Genomic DNA, 27788 nt, shown 5'->3' on the forward strand with positions numbered 1-27788 from the left:
ATCATCATCATTATACGTAAATGCAGTAGATTTCACTACAGAATACTGAAGCCTGTACATATGTGAGTCAAAATTCTGCACTAAAATTGTACCAAACACAGAAAAAAAAGCATCCAAGACCCAGTGGGGATTCAATCCTCTAATAACACGCAGTCTATAGCATGTGCCAAATGAGTTACAATAGATGGGATCTGCAACTTCTTCTGCATTTGACTTAAACAGTTAGGTAATTGAGGTCTCAACCACTGTATTAGCATAGATGGGTAAATTAGTAATTTAATAATGAAGTAGGGTTCCAGCAATAAAAGATAGTGAAACAAGAGATTTGAATGATGGTAGCTGCATGGATTTTTCCACATAGCTATGTTGAAATACATTAGCTATGATCATTGTTCATACCTCCTGTTTCACTACTTTTTATTGCTAGAACCTACTTCTATTTGTACTAGTTTACCTTTTTGTTATAGCAGCTTTATTTGAGTATCTCTATCTTTAGATTAAAACCTTGATACAAGGAGGTTAGTGTTGGAATATGGGTACACTAGTTCACTTAAGTATTGGTTAGAATGAGCAAACAAGGTGCTACATTGTTAATTTTAGAAACCTAAGGACGATGTGGACGAGACTACCAACAAACTTAATTACTTAGGTTGCAGGCTGAGGTAATTAATTGTGGGTAGCCAAGCCCACAGCCATGCCAGCATAATGCTAGCACTTAAGATGGATATTTCAAACTATGGAGCTTAATTCCATGAAAAAGATTGATACTCCCTAATATAGCAGTCAGTGGAAACTTCAAACTGCAATAGAGCACTCAAACGCATTATTTATACATAATATAGTTCCTTAGATTGATACTGTCTAATAGAACAGTCATTGTGTAGTGAAATACTATAATACAGTATTCACTGATTAATATAATGTTCCAAGATATAGTTGTAAGAAATGTTGCTAACAAGGAGCATAATTCAAGCATAATGGGAACACTGAAGAGCATAATAATTGAAAAATTGCCTGAAAGCATTTTGGGTAAAATTTTGAGCATGTTTGACTCAGACCTAAATGCTATAGTATGTTGCAGCTAGATCATTATGGGAAATGTTCACAGGCTCTGATCATTTAAGGGTGAGGCAGAGTGTCCTGTTTGCTTAAGAGTGTGAATGCCACGTAATTGCTTTATATACTAAGTGCAGCTAGAAGTATCTATTGTGGCATGCATGAAATGGTGGCCATGCACTACTTCATTTGGCTTCTAGCCTAGTGACTGTGGTCAGGCAGGCAGGCTGACTGGCAGACCTAAAATCAGGAGATTTATTAATATATTATTTGGCTTTTTGCATTTTAATGCCTGAATTTACACTAGCTACACTCTTAATGGTGCTTTTCATCATGTATGATATTTCTATAGTTTTTATGGCAGTGTTTTGACAGGTGACATTCATTTTAGGGGGAACATCACTGTTTGATACTACTCTACTATACCATATGTTGAAATTATGGGGAACTGGAAATTACATATGCAATGTATCAGAATTACTGGAAGATATCACACAATCTGTGAATGAACTTTTAAAACCACTCAAATGAAAATGGAAATTGAAGATGTTGATGTTACTTTATTAGTGGACAAGTGATAGTTATTTGAGTGCAAACAGTTTACAAAAGGAATAGTGATTTGAAATCTCTGATTTGAGCCTGTGTGTTACTACAGTAGCTCACCATCATTATCCAGTATGGTTACAACTGTTACATTTGGACTACCAATAATCACACCATTGAGTGATGAGAATTGACCAACTGTGAGGAGAAATTCTTCATTTTCCTCAAACACGTTATCATCATTTATTGGAACATCAAATGGAACACTCATCTGTCCAGCAGGTATTGTCACATTGTATGGTCCAGAACTGTAGTCAACACCTCCTCCTGTAAATTTAAAAAAAAAGGAATCTTCAATGGGTTAAAGTTGAAGGTAATAATGTATCCTTACCAGTAGCTGATCCATCAGTACTAAACACACTGATAGTAATATCAGTTGATGATGGATTACTGAGAACTAGTACAGGTTGTGCTGGTCCATCATCTTCATCAACATTGTATGTTGACTGGTTGAATTTCATAGTTGGTGCTATAATGTAGTCAGTAAATATGAAGTACAATATGTGACCGGGCCTGCAAAAACAGGGCATGTAGGCACATAAAATTTGCCAACTTTTTCAAACGCTCATGACTCATAACTTTTAATACCATTAATATGCTATAGTCATGAAATTTTCATCACTTATTTATACTAGGCTGTATAGTACAAGTGACAGAAATACAAATATGTCATTCCGTTACTGAGATATGACCTGTTGTGCGATGGAGTGTAGTTTGTGCTCACATGCCCAGGCCCAGTCACTGTGGTAAGTTGTAGTTACAGTGTATGCGATTTGCCAAAAGGCACCAGTCGAGCTGAATTAAACAATGTCTAAATAAAATCAATCCCTTAATGACATAATTACGTATCAAGCATGGCCTTGACCATACAATCACATGGCAATGCCACAATTGATTGTTATGGTGACTATCAAATACAACAATATTATTTTAAAAGCGATTTATTAAGGTGGAAGCTTCGATCAAACTAGTAAGGTATGCAACTACATTTATATATATATATATATATGTGTGTGTGTGTGTGTGTGTAAATAGAGTTTTATCTGCCGTGTTTGCCTCTGTGATCGCCATTGGCTATTTTTTAATCACATGTATAACGTAGTTGTGACGTTCTCTGTAAGGCCCCACAATTGAATTTCGCATGTTAGGTTATAAGAATTTGAGTAAACAGTGCAGCACCTTGCCACCTATTAGGTGAGGTGTCATAGCAGCCTTATCCGATGGCACTTGTGCAATGTAGTGCAAAACCACAGCCAGTGCAATATAAATATATTGCAGGTCAGTGCATTATACGTTATAATGCACTCACTGTGGTTAGTGCAGCAGTGCTATATATGTATTATAGCACTCACGATGCCTTTGAACTGCCCACTCAGTGTGGTACATTATGAATTTAAACAAAAATCAAATCAATCAAATTAGAAAATGCCTCTACAATTTTAAGCTATTTAAATACTGTATAGTTTTTATCGTTGTATAACAAGTCTCTACAAATGGATGTGTAGGTTGGGTGTGCAGACTAGCAAGGGTTGAAAATAGCATGCTTTCTTTTTGGCCATATAGCACCCTCAGGAATTATACGTATATCTCTCAGAAACATACTAAGGGTCACAGTTCAAAGTTCTATACCAACCTACACACCCTGGTAGCACTAGAAGCACTGATGAAATGGCAGTGCCTTCCCAGTGAAAAGCCTTGACTGTCACATACCCACAACTAGTAGTGCACCGATTAATTGTTAATTAATCAGAAATCAGTTTATTGGCCAAATTTCAGCAATATCGATATTAGTAATTATGCCATTTTGTGCTGGAGTTATTTTAAACTTACTAGTGGGCCAATGAATCAGGTTACATTAATTTTATGTAGTACGTGCACTTACCATCATTATCCAGTATGGTCACAACTGTTACATTTGGACTACCAATAATCACACCATTGAGTGATGAGGATTGGTCAATTGTGAGGAGAAATTCTTCATTTTTCTCAACCACGTTATCATCATTTATTGGAACAACAAATGGAACACTGATCTGTCCAGCAGGTATTGTCACATTGTAAGGTCCAGAACTGTAGTCAACATTTCCTAAAATTATACAAAAATCTTACACGATTAATTAGATGAAGCAAAATACGTGCAAGACATGCATATTTTGCATTTCTTTTACCTTACAAGGCTACCTTGCAAGACTACCCATATCAAAACATCACTTTCAGTAACTCCAGTACTCTTTCAGTATAACTGATGAATAGTACTGACTATTGCATGTTTGTAAAATAGAATTAGACTATGGTACGCATAGTATGCTTTGAAGTTTGGTCATTAATGAGGTATTTAAAATCCAATAGATACCCGCGGGTAGGTATCTAAACTGGTTAGATACCCGTGACAAATGTTTTTGTCACATACATCACGTGTTTAGCTGGATTCCAGTCACAACAGCCATCAGAAATCATCACTAGAGTGTGAAGAAAACATCGCTGGATAATAGAGATGATTGTATTCATCTAGGAAGCCTACCAGTGAGTTGTTTTAACACTAATTTGATCAGGAAGCCGCCATTATTGGCAGTGACCAGAGCCGTACGAGCCATAGTCTAAATTGGTTATTGCCCAAATCCACGGTATCTTCACTATTTTAGAGACCTTCGGAATGGCACATAAACACCTCGGGCTTCACCCTCGGTGATTATTGTGCCATTCCTCAGGTCTCTAAAACAGCGAAGATACCTCGATTTGTGCGATAACCTACATCGGATCTGACAGGTTATATGGTAAGGTCAGGGTAAAAACAGTTACACTGTAGCCTAATAATGTAGGCAGTATCTATTTTGTGCTAGTGGTACGTAGTAAGAGCCTAGTGACAAGCCAATCAATATTCCATAATCTGGCTACAAATGCAATTAACTAATTCATTTACAGTTCATTGCCAACAAAATAATATAACTTATTGTAATAAAAAATTCCTCACCAGCAGCTGATGCATTAACAGCAAAAACTCTAACAGTGATATCAGTAGACAAGAGAACATTAAGAAGAAGCATTGGTTGTACTGATCCATCACTTTCACCAATTCTATATGACGAGTTGCTGAAACTTACACTGGGTACTGGATTTAATATGTGTGAATAATGTACTTTCATCTACCAATTACTCACCATCATTATCTGATATATTCACAACTGTTACATTTGGACTACCAATAATCACACCATTAAGTGATGAGGATTGGTCAATTGTGAGGAGAAATTCTTCATTTTCCTCAAACACATTATCATCATTTATTGGCACATCAAATGGAACACTGATTTGTCCAGCAGGTATTGTCACATTGTATGGTCCAGAACTGTAGTCAACACATCCTCCTGTTAATTATAAACAGGAACCTTCAATGGATTAAAGTTGAAAGTAATAATGTATCCTTACCAGTAGCTGATCCATCAGTACTAAACACACTGATAGTGATAACACTTGATGATGGGTTACTGAGAACTAGTACAGGTTGTGCTGGTCCATCATCTTCATCAACACTGTATGTTGACTGGTTGAAATTAACAGTTGGTTCTGTAATAAAGTTTGGCTTTCAATTATAACCAGATGCCTATCTAAATTACCACAGCTTTCAACTGCAACTAGATACTATCATGTATTATATCAAGAATCAATAACTCTTGATTGTATTTGTTTTATTTCATCAGCACTACCTGGAAACTAAAATGTAGGAGCTCGAATATCATATAGCCTGCCTTAACAGTTTGCTACTTTTTTTAAATGCTTGACAAATTAATTTTACATTTCCAGATTTATGTACCATTGTGTAACACAGTTTCATTTGCTTGAGACAATCATCAGTTTCTATCACTCCATTGCTAATGTTTCCCTGCATAATATATTCGTTTTCTTTATAATAACATCAGAACACGTATAATTTTGTTGTCATGTTTAATTTAATTAAACAAAGTGGTTTATTTCTTTTGTATGGAGGTAGTGTGTGGCCAGTAGCATCCTCAAATCTGGTTGGTGTATTTCCCAGAAGTGGTAAGAGGTAGTGTGTGGCCAGTAGCATCCCCAAATCTGGTTGGTGTATTTCCCAGAAGTGGTAACTCACTGTACATTTTTTGTTTTTTTGCTGCAATGAATTTTGGGTGAATGTACTGCTCAAGAGACATACAATTTCATACATGAAGGCAATCGTTCCATCCAATACATTGGTTTTAAAAGCTGGTGTCTTCACCATGAATCGAGAAAGATAATTCTATCACTGACAGAAACACATATTAGTAACAGTACCAGGCAGATGCAGCCAGCCATCATACGGCCGCAGAGCATGCTCCCGGTTAAACTTACCAGGTGGAGTCGTATTTGTTGTGATGATACTGTAACAACCATAATTTGTTTTACTCTCATGCAATAATTCATAGTAAACTATCATGTAAAAATGCCATGATTATGAAGTTTGCTACAAAAATGGACAGTGTTGTGGTATAATCATGGAAACGATGTAAATTTTACAAACTAATCTGCAGGGTTAATTCACAACACAAGTTGCTGTCAATATCTGCAAACTTCTTCAAACAACACTGAAGGAAATTTATACGTGACTGTTTTCTATTATTATTTTGCAATATGGTAGTTACAGAGCTAAAATATTAATTTTGTTTAGCCACTTTCTATCAAGCTTCATATGTCTTAGTTGAAAGCTACAGTGTTAAAGGCAGTAAATTGATGCTCAGAAACTTTAATTATTGCAAACTTTTAAGTCAAGTGGTGTGAAAATTTTTTGGCAAAACTTTTTCATATTACATATTTTTGCATATCAAATCTATTTTACAATGAAATAAAAATTGACTTATTGAACATGATTTTCCAGTTGAACAGAAAAACATTAAACCGCACTCACAATAGTATTGCAAGAAATTATCTTAATGAACTCTTGCCAGTTTAGACAGTAAATATACACTAATTATCAGTTTGCGTCCCATATAATAGGCAGATAATAGAGCACCTTTACAGTGTTTTGTGGCAATGTACACACATCAACTTGAATAAATACACCCTGCAATTAAACAAGTGACAGCTGAACAAGACTGACTGTAATCATAAAGATAACATTAATGAGAGAATATTAACTTACCATTATCATTATCTGATATACTCACATCTGCTACATTTGGACTATCAACAATCACATCATTGAGTGATGAGGATTGATCAATTGTGAGGAGAAATTCTTCTTTTTTCTCAAACACTTTATCATCATTTATTGGAACATCAAATGGAACTCTGATCTGTCCAGCAGGTATTGTCACAATGTATGGTCCAGAACTGTAGTCAACACCTCCTCCTGTAAATTATAAACAGGAATCTTCAGTGGGTTAAAGCTGAAGGTAATAATGTATCCTTACCAGTAGCTGATCCATCAGTACTAAACACACTGATAGTAATATCAGTTGATGATGGGTTACTGAGAACTAGTACAGGTTGTGTTGGTCCATCATCTTCATCAACATTGTATGTTGACTGGTTAAAGCTCAGTTGTGGTGCTATGCACATACGTATACATACATAATTATAATACATATCAGAAGTGTTTGTGTAACTTATTATAATATACAGATATCTTTCCAGCTCTATAGCACTGTACGGCAATCTTCCAGCTCTTCAACTAGCTGATTTCGAGACCTTCGCAATTGAAGAACCAGTGCTACCCCTGAGTCTCGCCCGTTCAATCACCTTTATCATGAACAATATCTTAGTGCCAATTTCCATCCAGTTTAGCTACTACAGAACCACTCAGTTGCACCAAATCAGAGGTGCAAAATGAAGGATGCGCCAAAGCAGCGCAGTCAAGGTGCGGCAAATGGCGAACAGCCAAACTACAACAAACCACAGCTAATACACTGTACACCTTATCCTAAGTAATGTACAACTCACATGAATTGGTCACAATACAAACAGACACCCAAACCGACACGGCACTGTCCCTCCATATTTGTTTTTAAATACTTACTATTATGTGAATCAGCTCTGCACGTGAGTAGAACAATAGAGAATGTTCCTGCGTGCTTTTGATATGACGACATAAGTGCTGTTCTGTAATGATAAGTTGATAGAAGGCTATTCATAGCCTGGGAATGCCTAAAACTGTTCACTAGTGTATGGCTGAGTAAGGGAAATTTGAATGCAATTGGCTGTATGAATAGCCTTTTATAGATGTACATGCAATCTGTAAGCCTGAGGCCACTTTTTTGATGCTCGGAGTCCCCCTCAGCCCTGAAACTTTAGGCAGGCTGCCTACCCTGCCTAAGATTAAGGCAGGCTCTGAACTCTTTATTCACATGGTGACTTCACTGCATGGTGACTTCACTGCATGGTGACTTCACTGCATGGTGACTTGTTTGTAGCTGAAATTTCTACAGAGTGACTTGTTTATGGCTAAACTCTCTTTACATGGTGACTTGTTTGATGCTGATCTCTTTATAGTGTGACTTGTATGTATGTGAATTTTTCACAGGGTTGGCTGAACTCTCTACAATGGTGAATGATAAAAATTGCTGTCAGTGACAACAAATTGGTCTTTTACATGAACAAGTGGTTGTAACAGTGGACATGGTTATTGTATTTGCACAAAACTCGGTACTGAAATTTGTCCTATAGGCATGCTATGTATCAACTCAATCAGATAAAATATTTGTGTTTTGCATTGGTTTTTGGAAAGTGTGGAAGAAAAAAGAAGAAAACCAACCAAAATTTTGATTGCTCATGCATCAGAAATAGCTGTAGCATTTCTAAATATTGGTATGTGGACTCCTCAGATTAAAGATGGCTCAGAATTCCAGTGCTATTGTGTAGCTACATTTATAAATTTAACTGAGTACTGTAGCCTCACCATGATTTGTGACCAGAAATTCTAAACCAGTCCTAATCATACAACAGGCAGACACTGATACTAAACTAGTGTGTCTTAGCATTCCTCAAACTACACAAGGGTGGTTTTAAGAGCTGCTTGTTTTGTGGCAACAAACGCAATGGCAATTTCTGCCTTAGGTAGCAGTAATTCATTTTCACTTATGTGTATATAACAGCAATTAATTTTTTTAGCCAAATGGTGGACTGGTGAGTAATTTTTTTGGCTATCACAAGATTGGGTTTGAGGCATTTTTAATTAAATGGCATCCTTAAATTTCAAGAAGAGACAAGAGGTGGCATTCAACCCCCCCCCCCCCAAAAAAAGCCTTATTACTGTTTCTGGGAAAACTAATTCCCAGATTTTTTTATTGCCTAAAAGTATCGAGAAATGTCAGTTTTAAGCACAGTGGATCCTTGCTTATCTGAACCTCACTTATTAGAACACCTCAATTATCCAAACGCCAAAACTGAGTGTTCTATTAGATATTTTGTCATTAGTGTGCACTCTATTAGAGTAAATGACTTTTCTATTAGAGTAATGGAATAAAGCTCTATATAAATCAGTTACCTAAACAATTTCGATTATCTAAATAACTTTAAGGGATTCACTGCATTCTAAGTGTTGTACTTACTATATATATATATATACCACTTTCACACCTCACTTCAAAGGGAAGAGAAGGTGTATAAGTTGTATAATAGCACTGCTATCAGTGCTCAGGAATGTATTAACGAGAAATGAAGGTAGTATATACAAGTTATATTTCTCCTAGGAGTGATATAACTTGTATATACTACCTCCTATTCTCATTAATGCATTCCAAGCATTCTCAGAAATCATTTGATTTCTTTGATGAAACTGTGTGATCTCCTCTGCTTTAATATAGCGACACTTCACAGGATCGATAGTGGGTTTTAATTTTGTACAGTGAGCCAAAGCAAAGATCATGGACTTGGGGAAGAAGACAGTTTGTCATTTTTCAGAATGAAGAAGGTCACAGGTTAATTTATATTGATGATACTGTAGTCAATAGGCACATGGTGATGTCCAGACACTGCACGTAGCGCTTAATTGATTTGGCCATTAGTATTAATAGTATTCACTACTTTAGTTTATTTATGGCTAGTAAAAGTAAGTACTTTAGTGCACTTGAATTGTCTTTATATTGCTGTTCACCTGGCGCGATGTCACACACACGTAGTAACTGGGCGTGTCGCTTAATTGGCTAGGCCATTATAGCGCTATAAACATATTCACTGCTTTAGTTTATTTGATTTTCTTTTTTTTCACAATCCAAAACTACGTAATCGTACACAAACACATTAAATGGATACAAAATAAAATAAACATTAAACAGATGAGTCAAACTGAACCTCTGCCAGGCGCAGTTCTGCATGGATAGTATAGTAAATACTTTTTAGTGCACTTAAGCTTCATTATGAGCTGTTCAGCTCGTATTTGGGCTTCCTGTGTTTAATTGCGCACCCACAATCGAAGCGATCTACATGCTCGTGACGATGCACTTATGTTCGGCCTCTCAGCAGCACCTTGTCGTTGCTCTTACGACATTATCCACAATCGAAATTCACATGGTCCCATATAAATACATTCGCAAAGCATTCCTACAGTTTCCATGTACACTTGCAGGTGAGTCACCAAAGTGGAATATATTAGTTGTAAGATGGGCACTTGTGATTTGCCTGAAATACATGCACTCGCACTCGGGCTGCGCCCTCGCGTTCATGCATATATTTCAGGAAAATCAGTCATGCCCATGTACAACTACTACATATATGTGAGGGGGCATAGAAAAGGGACCTATAGTGGTTAACTTGGAATTTGAGTTATGCTAATCAAAGAATTCTACAACTCACCAGCTATTCATATTTCAAATTTCAAGTCAATACTCAATTGTTTCATAAAGTTATGAAGAATTTAAATACAAGTGTGATTTCCCAGTATATGTAATTTACTATAATTACCTAACAATAAACGGAAATTTACTGACTTTTACTCAAAAGTTAAAAAGTTTCTATAGGTCTCTTTTCCTATGCCCTCTCACATATATATATATATATATAGCCAATGGTTGAAGCTATGTGTTCCAATTTTCCACATGTTTAAAATATTATACCAATTGCTTACCTTCCAGAGCATCTACTTTTATTGTTAAAGTAGTATGCAGTTAACAGTTAATTTCCTGGCAAGCTCCAACAGGGGTGGTGTGCAGGGGTGGAAGGAAGGGGAAAAGATTGTATACAAAGTGAAAGAAAGAACATGTAGGGATGAATTATTCCACGTTATGGGCCATTCAGGGCTCAAAACTGATAGGAAATTTACAGCACAGAACTGTAACTGTAACAACATGGACCTATACAACCGCATACAGCCATCTTCTGGTTGGCCAGAGCTCCATAACCCAGTCACTAATAAACCCTTAAAGTATAAGTATGGGGTAGTGCTTACCATCATTATCTGATATTTTCACAACTGCTACATTTGGACTACCAATAATCACACCATTGAGTGATGAGGATTGATCAATTGTAAGGAAAAATTCTTTATATTCCTCAAACACATTATCATCATTTATTGGAACATCAAATGGAACACTGATCTGTCCAGCAGGTATTGTCACATTGTATGGTCCAGAACTGTAGTCAACACCTCCTCCTGTAAATTATAAACAGGAATTTTTAATGGGTTAAAGTTGAAGGTAACGATGTATCCTTACCAGTAGCTGATCTATCAGTACTAAACACACTGATAGTAATATCAGTTGATGATGGGTTACTGAGAACTAGTACAGGTTGTGCTGGTCCATCATCTTCATCAACATTGTATGTTGACTTGGTGAAATTTATAACAGGAGCTGTGTGGAAGATTAAACATTTTAATTTGGTATTGTTACATTCAAAATGAAGGAAAATAATTATGGATCAAGACACACGGTAGTGTGTCATGCGGCCCAAGAATCCGGCGCGCAACACCCGTGAGTATATTGACAGGAAGAAAGAAAACGCAATTTACGCACCTCCGTAGCTCTGTGCTGCCTTGATGAAACACGACGAATTTTGCTGTGGACATTCCCTCCAACTTCAGTACTCCACATTCCAAATTTGAGCAAAATCGCTTCAAGCGTTCTCGAGATATGCGACTTCAATAATTGGCTTAGTTTCTTCGTTTTTCTTCCTCTTTTCGCACACTTACAAAAACTGCTATAAAACGCGAACGCAATATCCGATTACCTTGAAATTTGGCACACAGAAGGGGGTTATAAACACGCATCTCTGTACCAACGTTGGCTGGAATACGATAACCAGGCAAAGAGTTATGAGCGATTATCCACGAAAAATAACACCAATATGTTGTCACGCCTACAGGGTAAACCGCGTATGGGAAGAAGCTGAAAATCAGTGGGTGAATAGGCTAACTATTGAACCTCAAACCTTTTGTGGTTTGAAAGAAATGGAGCTAAAAACCAGGAAGATAAAACGAAAAAACCAACAGTGTGTAACAATTACGCAATCGAGATTAACTAATAAAAAAACGATTGATTTCCACGCCCACCAGAAAAACCGCTTGGGGTAATGCTTTGAAATTCGCTGTACAGATGGAGTAATCATCTTAGAAAGGATCTTCTATGGTGTAGAAGAATCAGACTTAAAGCCACGGAGTTATAACACGAAATCAAACTTGGTGTACGTAGCAAGTGCGAGATCGACATACTCTAATAGAGCAGTCACCCTGAAACGAATTCAAAAGATCGGCTAGAAACTAGTAACCTGTATAGAGATAAGCTACAAGCAATTCACCCTGTAAAGATATCAGCTAGAATAAGTTACCTCGTAGGGAGTTCAACTACGTAGTTCAGCTAGAAGAAGTCACCTTGTAGAGAGTTCAGCTACAAAGAAACCACCATGTAGAGAGTTCAGCCACAAAAAGATTGCCCTGTAGAGGGATCAGCTAGAAGAAATTACCCTGTACAGAGTTCAGCTACAAAGAAACCATCATGTAGAGAGTTCAGCTACAAACAAATCACCTGTAGACAGTTCAGCTACAAACAAATTACCCTGTAGAAAGATCAGCTAGAAGAAGTCACCTTGTAGAGAGTTCAGCTACTAACTAGTGACCCTGTAGAGGCATCAGCTAGAAGAAGTTACTTTGTAGAGAGTTCAGTTACAAACAGTTCACCCTGTAGAGAGATCAGCTAGAAGGATCAGCTAGAAGGACTCACCTTGTAGAATGTTCAGTTGCAAAGAAACCATGCACCATGTAGAGTTCTGATCTATAATAAATATCTAATCCAAAACAGCCAAGCTGTAAAAAAAGTGTGCGGCCCTAAAAAAGGCTATGGTGAAAAAAGATGTGAAATCCAAGGTGGCGGCCAAGAAATGGCTGTGATGGTAGGTTAATGGTAAAAATTTTAATAACGACAATTCAGGTGAATTTTGGTGCCGCTTGGTCAATTGGCACAAAATTCACCTGAATTGTCGTTATTAAAATTTTTACCATTAACCTACCATCACAGCCATTTCTTGGCCGCCACCTTGGATTTCACATCTTTTTTCACCATAGCCTTTTTGAGGGCCGCACACTTTTTTTACAGCTTGGCTGTTTTAGATTAGATTTCACTTCTTTTTGTATTTGTATACCCCAAAGCCGGCCTATGGCCTGCTTTGGGACTTTTTTAACCTATCTTTTTTTCTTGTGGAAGAAGAAAAGATGAAGCAGATGTACCTTAAATATTTCTGATTTTATCAGTAAATGTACAAATTATATATATAATACATATATTTAATACAGAACTGTCCATGGTGGTTTCTTTGTAACTGAACACTCTTCAAAGTAACTTCTTCTAGCTGATCTCTCTACAGGGTGATTTGTTTGTAGCTGAACTCTCTACAGGTGATTTGTTTGCAGCTGAACTATCTAGATAATGGTTTCTTTGTAGCTGAACTCTCTACAAGGTAATTTCTTCTAGCCGAACTCTCTACAAGATAACTTCTTCTAACTGATCTTTCTACAGGGCAATTTGTTTGTGGCAGAATTTTCTAAAGGGTGATTTCGTTGCAGCTGAACTCTCTACATGGTGGTTTCTTTGTACTGTAGCTGAACTCTCTACAAGGTAATTTCTTCTAGCTGATCTCTCTACAGGGTGATTTGTTTGTAGCTGAATTCTATACAGGTGATTTGTTTGCAGCTGAGCTCTTTACAGAATGGTTTCTTTGTAGCTGAACTCTCTACAAGGTAACTTCTTCTAACTGAACTCTCTACAGGGAGATTTGTTAGCAACTGAACTCTCTTCATGATGGTTTCTTTGTAGCTGAACTCTCTACAAGGTAACTTCTTCTAACTGAACTCTCTACAGGGAGATTTGTTTGCAGCTGAACTCTCTTCATGATGGTTTCTTTGTAGCTAAACTCTCTACAAGGTAACTTCTTCTAGCTGAACTCCTTACATGGTGGTTTCTTTGTAGCTGAACTCTCTACAGGTGATTTGTTTGCAGCTGAACTCTCCACATGATGGTTTCTTTAAATTTGTAGCTGAACTCTCTACAAGGTAACTTCTTCTAGCTGATCTCTCTACAGGGTGATTTGTTTGTAGATGATTTTTTTACAGGGTGATTTGTTTGCAGCTGAACTCTATATGGTGGTTTCTTTGTAGCTGAACTCTCTACAAGGTGACTTCTTCTAGCTGATCTCTCTACAGGGTGATTTGTATGTAGCTGAACTCTCTTCATGATGGTTTCTTTGTAGCTGAACTCTCTACAAGGTAACTTCTTCTAACTGAACTCTCTACAGGGAGATTTGTTTGCAGCTGAACTCTCTTCATGATGGTTTCTTTGTAGCTGAACTCTCTACAAGGTAACTTCTTCTAGTTGAACTCCCTACATGGTGGTTTCTTTGTAGCTGAACTCTCTACAGGTGATTTGTTTGCAGCTGAACTCTCCACATGATGGTTTCTTTAAATTTGTAGCTGAACTCTCTACAAGGTAACTTCTTCTAGCTGATCTCTCTACAGGGTGATTTGTTTGTAGATGATTTTTTTACAGGGTGATTTGTTTGCAGCTGAACTCTATATGGTGGTTTCTTTGTAGCTGAACTCTCTACAAGGTGACTTCTTCTAGCTGATCTCTCTACAGGGTGATTTGTATGTAGCTGAACTCTCTTCATGATGGTTTCTTTGTAGCTGAACTCTCTACAAGGTAACTTCTTCTAACTGAACTCTCTACAGGGAGATTTGTTTGCAGCTGAACTCTCTTCATGATGGTTTCTTTGTAGCTGAACTCTCTACAAGGTAACTTCTTCTAGTTGAACTCCCTACATGGTGGTTTCTTTGTAGCTGAACTCTCTACAGGTGATTTGTTTGCAGCTGAACTCTCCACATGATGGTTTCTTTAAATTTGTAGCTGAACTCTCTACAAGGTAACTTCTTCAAGCTGATCTCTCTACAGGGTGATTTCTTCTAGCTGAACTCCCTACATGGTGGTTTCTTTGTAGCTGAACTCTCTACAAGGTAACTTCTTCTAGCTGAACTCCCTACATGGTGGTTTCTTTGTAACTGAACTCTCTACAAGGTGACTTCTACTAGCTGATCTTTCTACAGGGTGATTTGTTTGTAGCTGAATTCTACAGGTGATTTGTTTGCAGCTGAGCTCTTTACAGAATGGTTTCTTTGTAGCGGAACTCTCTACAAGGTAGCTTCTTCTAGCTGATGTCTCCACAAGGTCACTAGTTTGTAGCTGAACTTTCTACATGGTGGTTTCTTTATAACTGAACTCTCTACAAGGTAACTTCTTCTAGCTGATCTTTCTACAGGGTGATTTGTTTGTGGCTGAACTCTCTACAAGGAAACTTCTTCTAGCTGATCTCTCTACAGGGAGATTGGTTTGTAGCTGAACTCTCTACAGGTGATTTGTTTGCAGCTGAACTCTCCACATGATGGTTTCTTTGTAGCTGAACTCTCTACAAGGTAACTTCTTCTAGCTGATCTCTCTACAGGGAGATTGGCTTGTAGCTGAACTCTCTACAGGTGATTTGTTTGCAGCTGAACTCTCTTCATGATGGTTTCTTTGTAGCTGAACTCTCTACAAGGTAACTTCTTCTAGCTGAACTCCCTACATGGTGGTTTCTTTATAGCTGAACTCTCTGCAAGGTGACTTCTTCTAGCTGATCTTTCTACAGGGTGATTTGTTTGTAGCTGAATTCTGTACAGGTGATTTGTTTGCAGCTGAGGTCTTTGCAGAATGGTTTCTTTGTAGCTGAACTCTCTACAAGGTAGCTTCTTCTAGCTGATGTCTCCACAAGGTCACTAGTTTGTAGCTGAACTTTCTACATGGTGGTTTCTTTGTAACTGAACTCTCTACAAGGTAACTTCTTCTAGCTGATCTTTCTACAGGATGATTTGTTTGTAACTGAACTCTCTACAAGGAAACTTCTCCTAGCTGATCTCTCTACAGGGAGGTTTGTTTGTAGCTGAACTCTCTACATTGTGGTTTCTTTGTAGCTGAACTCTCTACAAGGTATCTTCTTCTAACTGATCTCTCTATAGGGCGATTTGTTTGTAGCTGAACTCTCTACATTGTGGTTTCTTTGTAGCTGAACTCTACAAGGTGATTTCTTCTAGCTGAATTATCTCTTTCTATAGTTGCATGAATTCCCTACTAGGTAACTTCTTCTAGCTGATCTCTCTACAGGGTGAATTGTTTGTGGCTGATCTCTCTACAGGGTGACTTGTTTGTAGCTGATCTCTATACAGGTTACTTGTTTCTAGCTGATCTCTTGAAGTCTCTTCAGGTGACTGCTCTATTAGGATGACTGCTCTATTAGGATGACTGCTCTATTAGAGTATCTCGATCTCGCACTTGCTACACCAAGTTGGATTTCGTATTATAACTCCGTGGCTTTAAGTCTGATTCTTCTATACCATTGAAGATCCTTTCTACGATGATAACTCCATCTGTACAGCGATTTTCAAAGAATTACCCCAAGCGGTTTATCTGGTAGGCGTGGCAAGCAGTCGTTTTTTATTAGCTAATCTCGATTGCGTAATTGTTACACACTGTTAGGTTTTACGTTGTATCTTCCTGGTTTTTACATCGATTTCTTTCAAACCACAAAAGGTTTGAGGTTCAATAGTTAACCTATTCACCCACCGATTTTCAGCTTCTTCCCATACTCGGTTTACCCTGTAGGCGTGACAACATATTGGTGTTAATTTTCGTGAATAATCGCTCATAACTCTTTGCCTGTTTATCGTAGTCCAGCCAAAGTTGGTACAGAGATGCGCCTTTATACCCCCCCTCTGTGTGCCAAATTTCAAGGCGATCGGATATGACGTTCGCGTTTTATAGCAGTTTTTGTAAGTGTGCGAAAAGAGGAAGAAAAAAACCCTAAGAAACTAAGCCAATTTGTGAAGTCGCATATCTCGGGAACGCTTGAAGCGATTTCGCTCAAATTTGGAATGTAGGGTGCTGAAGTTGGAGGGAATGTCCACAGCAAAAATCGTCTTGTTTCATCAAGGCAGCACAGAGCTACGGAGGTGCGAAAATTGCGTTTTCTTTCTTCCTGTCAATATACTCACGGGTGTTGCGCGCCGGCTTCTTGGGCGGGTATCACTCTTTTCACCCTATTTCATAACCCTACAGAACTTAGACAAAAAACGGTGAACCAAAAAGGCGAAAAAAAAAGTGCAGTATTGAAGGGGGATTGAACCCAGGATCCCTGTGTGATGGGCCAGTGTGCTACTGATTATGCTACCGCTGCTAGCTCCCTTGATTCCCTTCTTTTGTATCTTATAAATGTGACTCAGAAATAAGCTGTATATAGTAAGAAGAACCTAACCCTAAAGGTGAAGAAGAAACCAAAGCTGAACTCTAACCCTAACGCTAACACTACTAGATGCTTCCCCTAAAGTCTACTACTCGTGGCAACTACTGGACGCTTCCCCTAAAGCCTACTACTCGCGGCAACTACTGGACGCATCCCCTAAAGTCGACTACTCGCGGCAATTACTAGATTCGTGCCCTAAAGTCAAAGGGAGAGAGAGCAACAACTACAGTAGGAAGTCTGGATGCTTTTGAGCTTAATATTACGTAAGGGTTATGAAAGGTGGTGAAAAGAGTAAAACCCCTTCTTGGGTGGCACGACACACTACCGTGTGTCTTGATATGTATTATATATATATATATCTATATAATATTATATAATTATAATTTGTACATTTATTGATAAAATCAGAAATATTTAAAGTATTCATATGCTTCATCTTTTCTTCTTCCTTGTGGAAAAGAAAAAAAGATAGGTTAAAAAAGCCCCAAAGCTGGCCATTGGCCAGCTTTGGGGTATACAAATACAAAAAGAAGTGAAATCTAATCCAAAACAGCCAAGCTGTAAAAAAAGAGTGCAGCCCTCAAAAAGGCTATGGTGAAAAAAGATGTGAAATCCAAGGTGGAGGTCAAGAAATGGCTGTGATGGTAAGTTAATGGTAAAAATTTTAATAACGACAATTCAGGTGAATCAAAAAGGCTATGGTGAAAAGAGATGTGAAATCCAAGGTGGCGGCCAAGAAATGGCTGTGATGGTAGGTTAATGGTAAAAATTTTAATAACGACAATTCAGGTGAATTTTGATTCGAGGCAGCTGCCTTGGTAAAAAAATGCTCAACTGAACAGGCTGAGCAGGCCGAATTTTCTACTCAAACATTACTAGACAGCATTACTATACCACACACAATAGTATCTATGGCTGTAGTACTAAGCAGGGCCAGAACCCTTAGTGACACAGTCCGGAATTGGATGGATCACTTTTCAGCTACTTGAGTTTGTAAAAAGATCGAGATACTCTAATAGAGCAGTCATCATAATATACTTAGTCACATAACATTTCCACACAGCCACGAAGCATACTAAACAATTAAACACTCATACAAATATCTACACACATTTATGTTGGGCAAAGACCAACTGGAGCAGAGTGTAAAGATTTTACATAAGCTTGATAGATAATCATAGATATTAGACAATAAAATGTCTATAGCTTCTAAAAGACTACAGATTTGCCTCCAGATCCCTTGCTCTAAAAGGCCCACAAACTCTGGAGCACGTACCAATTTCAAGCTATTGCTAATTTTGCATGTTGAAGTTGAAGTGACACTTTTCATTCACGTTCTATCACATGAAGAACTTCTCTTATTTAGAAAAAATACAAAATAAAAGCATAATGCATTTCTGAAAAGCCTAAAAACAAGCATAATAGGCAGAAAATTGGGGAAGTGCCAATAAGCATAATAGGCAAATTTTGGAGCATAATAGACTCAAGCCTATCAAAAAGTCTGGGTGACAAGTTATGAAATCAAAGGTGGCAGACATGAAATGGCTGCAATGATATTGATAATAATAAATTTTATTAAGGCATTCTCCATTGCTACATGTAAATGTAATCCACCCCAAAAACACCTTCGCTGTAAAAAAGGTGCACCCAAGAAACTACAAGTACCTGGAACCCAATGTAAAAAACAAAACAGAAAATAAACAGCTCAGCTGAAGTGAAAAGTAACTGGTAACTTAAAGGTCAACTGAAATGGAAAATTCATGTATGATTTTATTGTATGGATGTATTGTTTGTATCAAGCAATGCACAAAAACACCATTTTAATAATTTAATTATGCTGATATTGCGAGATATTAACCCATAAAGTTTGGTAATTATGTGACATCATAAATCGTCACAAGAAGAGTTCCGGTACGCGTATTGCATAAAACGGCATAGCTATAACTATCAAAATCTAGTTTAAATTCAAGTTCACTTTAACGCCTGACGATATTAGAAGCGAAGACGCTATGCCAAGACGTTGTGTAGTTGCTGGTTGTCACACTGAAGGAGGTATGGGCTACAGCTTACACGGATTTCCTAGTGACGCAGCTGTTCACTCGAAGTGGGTAAGGGCTGTGCATCAACAGCGTAAGGATTGGAAAGGACCAACAACTGCTTCCTTAATTTGCTCGAAGCATTTCGAACCTGAATGCTTTAATACAGAAGGGCGACTTTATCTGGGCATTCCAGCCAAGAAGCCGTGCCTCAAGCCAGACGCCATTCCAACTGTTTTCCCCAAGCCTATTCGCAGCGGTAGCAGCAGCCAAGTGTCAACACAATCTCGTAGACCAGCTTCAGAACGAAGAAAGCAAAAAGCAGTATGTTGGAAAAAACAACATAGCTAATAATTATATGTACTAAAACATTATTAATACAGATTGTTGAAGAGCTACTAGACACCAGCTCAACCATGCAATCAAGTGCGGATGATCCAAGAAGTAGTTCCCCAGTTGAAGACGTAGGCAGCCCTCTGTTGTTGGCATCTACTTCAACAGGTATGATCCCTATGGAAATACAGTCAGGAACACCTACAGAAATACAGTCAGGAGCAGATGACAAAGGTTAGCATCAAAACAAACTACAGTATGGAAATAGCTACTATACTCTGTATCCAATGAATAGACCCAATGACTACTCCTGGCACAAAATCAGTTGGAACCCAGTGTGATCTATTGGCAGCACCCCCTCTTACACTCATGTCTCATGCAGATACTACCACTGAATCAAGTGAGCCTGAAGATGGTGATATTGATGACTCTGTTTCAAATTTCTCAAGACGAAGCCACAACAGAGTGAGTACTGATTCATCCACACCCATAAACAATTAATCATCACTAATTTGCATTAATACAGTGATGACAACCTGCAGCCATCCACTGAAGCTGATCCAGGATCAACAAGGGATGAAATCAAATACATAATATTTAGATCAGCACTCATACAACTATTTACGCACTGTACACTGTGTCACAGCTCATGTCCTGGAGTCATAACCAAGCCAAAGGGCACCAATATTACTGTAAAGCAAGTATGCCATCATTGTGGATATCAAAGAGTGTGGCCAAGTCAACCACGTATCAAAGATACCCCATGCAGGAAATATTCTATTATCTGCAGCTATTTTATATAGTGGAGAAACAGCTACAAAAGTCCTCAGGGTGCTATCTCACATGAACATTGCATGCATTACAGATAGAGCATACTACATTAATCAGAAGGAGTACTTAGAGCCAGCAGTCATATCAGTTTGGGATACAAAACAGGCAGAATTGCTAGCACAGTGTAGAGCTAGTGGCAATCCACTCACTATCGGTAGTGATGGACGTGCTGATGGGCATTCTGCCAAATATGGGTCATAGGGAATAATTGACCTATCCTCCAACAAAGTTATCCACCTAGAGCTTGTTCAGGTTTGCCACAACTAATGTTTCTTTATTCATAATGTTATTAACTATGCAGAGCAATTTGGTAGCATCTAGCAATCACATGGAAAAGGAAGGATCGAAAAATGCTCTGCAATTTTTAATGGAGAAATCAATAAATATAGGTGCACTGATTACTGACCGTCACAAGCAGGTTACAAAATTTGTGAGCCAAAGCTTTCCAGATATTGACCATCGTTTTGATGTTTGGCATGTTGCAAAAGGTTTGTCATTTTGGGTACATGTTTGACTATAATTTTTGCTCCTAGATGTTAAAAAGAAGCTACTAAATATGTGACTGAATTTGACAAAACCCGGCTTCGACGCACAAAACTTCGTTAGGAGATATGGCGATTTTAAGTAATCATTGTGTAATAACTTCCCAGTGCCTACAACTGTGCAAACAAAATTTGCACCAAGTATGCATCTATTTACTAGCTATCACTGAGTGGGTGTATACATTTCTGATACCCAAAATTAGCCCTGTTTTAGGCAGCTTTTCTCGAGTGGGTAATAATATCACAGGTGATAGTAATAGGGTGGGAGGGTGGGGGTGGATAGTAATAGGGTGGGAGGGTGGGGGTGGATGGTGGTCTTAATATACGGGTATAAAATGGAGTAAGAAGACGATTGGAATCCAGAGGCCAAGTTTGGGCTCTCCATGGCCCTCAAATCACTCCAAATTGACCGAGAACACTATTGGTGAGCTCTCTGTGAAGACCCAGCTCACTACACACCATTATCACAAAGCCATGGCCATTCAATGGCGCCAATCTCCCACTCGTGGCTTTGACAGGGTCGGAAGAAAGCTGCCACAGAAACCAGACTTGCCAGTCCTGAAGGAAGTACAGTGTGGAATGTGATAGTGTATTAGGCCAGCAATCCATTTCTGGTAAAAACGTAAGTTTGATTTTGTGTGTGTGGAAGCCTTGTTATGTGAAATCCGGTCACATATAGCTAAATACAAAGATTGTGAAGTGGTGGGTGAGTGGATTAAAAGCATTACCAACCACATGTACTGGTGTGCAGTGAAAACACCGGGTGGTGATGGGAAGGAGATGGCTATTCGGTGGAAATCACTGATGGAACATCTATGTGATCAGCATGAGAATTGCTACCACACTCAAGACCTAGGAGATCGACGTAAAAAGTGGCTCCAGCCAGGTATAATACAAATAATTATGAATGGAACCTAGTAGTTATAATTTAATAAGGTGGCAAAGTCTATGAAAGGTCTGTGATGTCATTTGCAATGAGAGACTCATAGCAGATGTCAAGAAGCTGTCACCACACCATCAGACAAGCAGCTTGGAGAGCTACCATAGTGTAGTAAACCATTTTGCTCCTAAGTTACTAGCCTTTTCTTATGAAGGAATGTACTGCAGGTAAGGTGATAATTACAATAATATACAAATGATTAAATAAATACAATGCAGGTTATTAATTGCCCTAATGTATTTTAATGAAAATTATGGGAGGAAACAGGCAGTAACGAAGTCCGGAATGGAGAGGATGAGACTATGCTTTCCAAAGGCCAAGCAAGGAGAATGTACTCCTAAAATTGTTCCAGTACCACCAACATATCGTAAGTAACAAGGACAGTAACAATATTATTTATCATATGCATTTACTAGACTATGCTGAGGAACTAATCAGTAAGGCTACACACTACATTACACACCCAGAGGAAAGACCTACAATACCAAAGGGACCACCAAAATTGGCTAGTCAATATAAACATCCAGGTAAAGACACAATACCACAATTTTCACGTTATAATAATTAATAATAATTGTATGTGTTGATACATGAAAATTATTTAAGGTGTAGTTGGTGGATGCTGATGACCTGTATATTCATCTGATGGAAATTCCTGTCTTATCCTTGATACTACACAGGAGGGCAGTACTACACGCCTGTGCCTGCCCAAGTAGTGCCATTCCCACCAAGTCATCTGTCGGTACGCCAAGTGTCGAAATTTTCAGAAAATATGCACACATCATAAAACACTGGCAGATTGAATGACCATAAGCACCTGTTTTCATCAACTGCTTCATCAGCACTCCCATAATGGTATCGATGGCTATGCAGTGTTACCATTAGGACTGCTCTACACAGACACACATTAGAAAAATCTGCATGTTCTGAAATACACACTGGATGAACAGCTAAGCCATCACCTTCCAAAAGACAATTAATTTGTTCAATCTCCTTATAGCATATTGATTCTCTTTGTGTAGCCATTACTATGCAATGGCCACATCTGCACCTAGTTAACAATGTGGATCAACTAAATCATAGAACAGTAATGGGCAATGAGGCTTAGCCAACAAAGTTATGCCATAGGCTATAGCTACATAGCCATGGGTAGCTAGCTTTTGTCATTTCGCTATATAGCTATATAATGCAACCCTGCACCATATACAGTTTGTATTATTTACACAACTTAGTGTATGTAGCTTACCAATCAATATTTCCTACATAATCAGCCTCTGTTTCCTCTCTTTCGACCGCCAGTAGACTGAAAGATTCCTCTCTTTCTTCGAGCCTGCTCTCGTACACTGGTTCAAAGCGATACGGCATCACTTCTGACGGTCCAGTCAACAACAGTTCTTCACCAGCCACAGAAGACAAAGATGTTGTCGATTGGGAATCGTCAGAATCACTGTCATCAACCAAAGAGTCGCTGCAGCTATCACTTTCCGCCATTCTAACACATACAAAGACGCGCTTCCGTTCTTTCAGTGACATTACGAAAATAATTATACGTGACGTATTAAGAATTTGTGGGTTAATATCTTGCAATATCAGCATAATTGAATTATTAAAATGGTGTTTTTGTGCATTGCTTGATACAAACAATACATCCATACAATAAAATCATACATGAATTTTCCATTTCAGTTGACCTTTAAAGAGCTGATATCTGAAGCGGCCAAGAGTACAATTACGAAAGTTTAATCCATGCAAGAACACCTTGGCTATAAAACAGGTGTGTACATGGAAGTAACTGGCAACTGAAATGGCTGATATCTGAAGCGGCCAAGAATGAATGGTCATATACAACTAATTCAAAAATTTAACACTGAACCTTTATAATTCGGCTGTGTTCTATATTCACTCTTGCTGCATCGTAAAGTAATTACTTTTAACTCTAATTGGCTGGTAATTTGGCCGCCTTTTTTTGCTCTATTATACTGACTATTAAAAAAGGCGGCCAAATTACCAGCCAATTAGAGTTAAAAGAAATTACTTTATGATGCAGCAAGAGTGAATATAGAACACAGCTGAATTATAAAGGTTCAGTGTTAAATTTTTGAATTAGTTGTATATGACCATTCACTCTTGGCCGCTTCAGATATCAACCATTTCAGTTGCCAGTTACTTCCATGTACACACTTGTTTTATAGCCAAGGTGTTCTTGCATGGATTAAACTTTAGTAATTGTATTCTTGGCCGCTTCAGATATCAGCTCTTTAAGTTACCAGTTACTTTTCACTTCAGCTGAGTTGCTTTTTCTTTTTGTTTTTTACATTGGGTTCCAGGTACTTGTAGTTTCTTGGGCACGCCTTTTTTACAGCGAAGGTGTTTTTGGGGTGGATATCACTCATTTTTGTCAGTGATAGACTCTACATTTGCTTTAATAGGTAATTTTTTTTTGGAAATGAGCAATTAACATTAATGCAGAATATTATCTTGGAGAGTCAGTAAAACCCATACATAATAATGATTGTTTCATAACACCGTAAATTCGGAAGTATGAATTTACGGTGTAGTATGACTGTTCTATTAGAGTAAATCTATCTTTACTATCTGCATGTGACGAATATATCTCATATCTGTGCATGTTAAATGCTTCAGACATCTAATTAAACTTGCAAGTGCCAAATTAGTTCACAGTTGCTACACAGCTATAAATACATTTGTAATTGTTATCATCATAATCGTTTATCATGTTATAACCATTTTTTAATATTTTGGTCACAACTTCAGGATTAGAGCAGCAGAGAAAGGAATAGAGGACTCAACCATCAAGACTTGCATATGGGAGATGGAACAGTATTGCGATGGACAATGCTGGTACTAACCCCTCAAGGGTGTTGCAGTACAGTATAGATGCAAGACCAGAGCCTCAATCGTCACCTTTTGACTGTGGTCACAACTTCAGGATTGGAGCAGCAGAGAAAGGAATGGAGGACTCAATCATCAAGACTCAGGGAGATGGAATAGTATTGCCATGGACAATGCCAGCACTAGCCCCTCAAGGATGTCACAGTGCAGTATCGATACAACCACTCCAACTAGTGCATAAGACCAGAGCCTCGATCATCACCTTTTGACTGAATTTTTTTACTTGATGAAGCAATTAAAACAAAAAAGTTGTAGTACTTATACTTTCTTGAGGGAGCATGCCCCCAGAGTCCCAGACTCCCTTGCCTGTTCAGCAGAATAATAGGATTGAGCCTTACTACCACTTTCACCTTTATTCTTGGCCCGGATGTACATATCAGCAACATAATGCAGTAGCTGTAGATAATGCTAGTTAATGCCCCTTGGCAGAGCTATAGGGGTGGGAATTTTTCCCTTCTATCACACTATCACAGTAGTTCTTCTTGCAGTTCTTTGCCTGGCCATCACCAACTGCTGCCAAAACATTAGTCTCGTCCCCCAGACCCTTCCTCAAGCATGCTTATCACACAAAAATAACTTAGTTTAGCAGTGCACAAACAATTATTGACAGCTTATACTATATTAAAGTACACTTACCGCATTGTTGAACCATGTATACCACCAGAATCCACCGGATTGACAACTAACCCGTGATCTATTTAGGGGAAATCTCGTGAAAAGTACCTAATTACCTTAAGTGGACACTCGTGATACGTAGTTTTAAATCGAATGGTTTAAGAATGTAACTGGATGGTGAGGCGTACTTTAATCGGCTCGACTTTAATGAGAAACTTGAGCCCCTCTTGAGAAACTACATCGCTTGAGCAACGCTTGAAGAAGTAAGAGTCAAGAATACTGAGGTACTCTATGATATATGCCAGTCTTGAATGCTAACGAAACGAGGAGTGAAGTTTGTGCAACGTGTCACATCGCCACACACTGATTCACCATCTTTGTGCGATAGGGTTTTTGGACCTGTCCACCATGCAGATGTTGAAAGGAAATTCATTCCACCACATGTTGAAAGGAAATTCATTCCAACTTGTTGATATACTCATTGTTGGGGTCCACGGGGACATCGATGATCATTTACCAGTCAGCTGTAAGTAATGTCACAACAGAAGGAAAGGAACCATTTCCATACCCCTATGGCATACTGATTTTCCAGGTCAGTTTATGTACACTCAACCACAGAAATGTAGAACTTTGGTTGCAGGTGGAAAATAAACACCTTTTTACTCAGTTACAAGAGATTCACCCAGCTGGGATAAAATGTTGAAGTGAATGTCATTAGTACCAACTTGTTCATCAGGTATTGGACAATTCCAAGTGTCCAGATTATGCAGTTGTCCTCATGTTCAAGTTTACACGTTTAGACAAGTTCCACAATATCCTATAATCTATTACTATATCAGTGTGGAATAATGCTTATAATATTTTTCATATTCCAGGCTTTAGGTGTATTGTATTTAACACCTGCTTGTTGGTTTTTGCAGGCCATCTGGTCATACTGGTTTATCCACTAGCAGTTGAATGTGATCATGGTACATATGTAAGTTGATACCATGCAAGAACAAAGATACAGGTGTCATGAATTTCAGGTCAGTTAACGTTCAGAGGAATTGTATTATTGCAATTGTTCTTTTGTAGTTATCAATTATAAGTGACCAGATTGTGGTAGTGTACTTTTGTTTGACTAATGACCTAACGTTCTGGTTTACATGCTTACCCAACAGTTATGTTACTCACTTAACCTGCATATGGGATATATATTTTTTAGTTCATTTTGATTATCCATCCTTTATTGGTACAGCCTGGCATATTGATTTCTTGCACATTCTCTTTTTAATTCAGTGCCTGCTGGATTGTTTCGTCAGATATCGAAACAGGTGTCTTTGGTGTTGCGACTGATGTTCCAGGTCAGTTTGCATGTGTGTTTAATTTAAGGTTGACTTCAGTGCCTGCTTATTCTTTTACAGGTCTCGGTATTGAGTGTCATGAATTTCAGGTCAGTTGACATACAGAAGAATTGTATTATTGCAATTGTTATTTTTGTAGTTATCAATTATCACTGTATACTAGTGATGTGAATTTGCAGGTCAGTCTACTCAGATGTATCAGGCATAGTGTTGATGGGTTCAAACAAATATCCAGTGTAGACTGTAGTGGCATCAAGGGTGTTAATTTCCAGGTCAGTTTACAGTAAAGGCGTGTCCAAGAAACTAGGCTTGTGCTAATTATGCTGGCATAATTTCGAGCATAAGAGGCTGGCAAAAGCATCAAGCATTATGCCAGCATAATAGGACGATTTTCGAGAATTTTAATTAAAATGTGCAATGCGTGCCAAAACTACCACACAACAAGAACAAACTGCACATTATTACAGCATTTTATATCAAAAACCTTGCAGTGTTACTATTTCTTGACTGATTATTCACACTTTATGGTAATAAGATCGAGATACTCTAATAGAGCAGTCACTTATTCATATACAACAGTCAGGAAATGCAGATTTACTCTAATAAAACAGTCAGCTCTCGAGCATAATCTTGATTTTGAGAGCATAATTTTGAGCATAATACCATACCTGTTTCACTACCCATACAAAAGTCTCAATAGTAGCAGTGAAATTTATCCATATTTCACTGACAGCAGTGAAAAAGTTGTAATTGTAATTTCATTGGCTAGAATTTATGTTAACAATGTTGCACCAATTAGTGTCGACGCGTGTTTAGTACATAGTGACAAATT

General features: G+C 38.1%; 2 protein-coding genes and 2 long non-coding RNA genes across 7 annotated transcripts in view; 3 read left to right on the forward strand and 1 right to left on the reverse strand.

The window, feature by feature from the left end:
* Window positions 1–1952: 1952 nt before the first annotated feature.
* LOC136252408 (uncharacterized) overlaps window positions 1953–27788 on the reverse strand; it is a 44379-nt gene continuing 18543 nt past the window's right edge. The window contains exons 2-10 of the mRNA XM_066045158.1: window positions 11304–11441; window positions 11036–11242; window positions 7065–7202; window positions 6794–7003; window positions 5086–5223; window positions 4818–5024; window positions 4631–4768; window positions 3542–3745; window positions 1953–2128 (exon numbers count right to left, since the gene is read on the reverse strand). Of these exons, the coding sequence (XP_065901230.1) occupies window positions 1953–2128; window positions 3542–3745; window positions 4631–4768; window positions 4818–5024; window positions 5086–5223; window positions 6794–7003; window positions 7065–7202; window positions 11036–11242; window positions 11304–11441 (1556 nt within the window). The remainder of the gene's footprint in view (window positions 2129–3541; window positions 3746–4630; window positions 4769–4817; window positions 5025–5085; window positions 5224–6793; window positions 7004–7064; window positions 7203–11035; window positions 11243–11303; window positions 11442–27788) is intronic.
* Window positions 19413–20445, forward strand: LOC136241493 (THAP domain-containing protein 10-like). Its single transcript, XM_066032715.1, has 4 exons — window positions 19413–19763; window positions 19823–20006; window positions 20068–20237; window positions 20299–20445. The coding sequence occupies exons 1-4, from the start codon at window positions 19413–19415 to the stop codon at window positions 20299–20301; spliced, it is 708 nt and encodes a 235-aa protein (XP_065888787.1). The 3' UTR covers window positions 20302–20445.
* LOC136247661 (uncharacterized) lies at window positions 21863–22630 on the forward strand. 3 transcript variants are annotated; one of them, XR_010697728.1, is made up of 4 exons: window positions 21863–22031; window positions 22127–22252; window positions 22304–22452; window positions 22502–22630. It is a non-coding gene; the product is annotated as an uncharacterized lncRNA (long non-coding RNA). The 3 variants fall into 3 exon arrangements; XR_010697708.1 differs by having other exon boundaries at window positions 21869–22257; XR_010697697.1 differs by having other exon boundaries at window positions 21869–22252.
* Window positions 26089–27228, forward strand: LOC136247776 (uncharacterized). 2 transcript variants are annotated; one of them, XR_010697730.1, is made up of 6 exons: window positions 26089–26205; window positions 26254–26349; window positions 26534–26638; window positions 26892–26956; window positions 27017–27045; window positions 27136–27228. It is a non-coding gene; the product is annotated as an uncharacterized lncRNA (long non-coding RNA). The 2 variants fall into 2 exon arrangements; XR_010697729.1 differs by having other exon boundaries at window positions 27096–27224.

This window comes from Dysidea avara, chromosome 1, assembly GCF_963678975.1.
Source record: "Dysidea avara chromosome 1, odDysAvar1.4, whole genome shotgun sequence".
In the NCBI taxonomy this organism is placed as follows: domain Eukaryota; kingdom Metazoa; phylum Porifera; class Demospongiae; order Dictyoceratida; family Dysideidae; genus Dysidea; species Dysidea avara.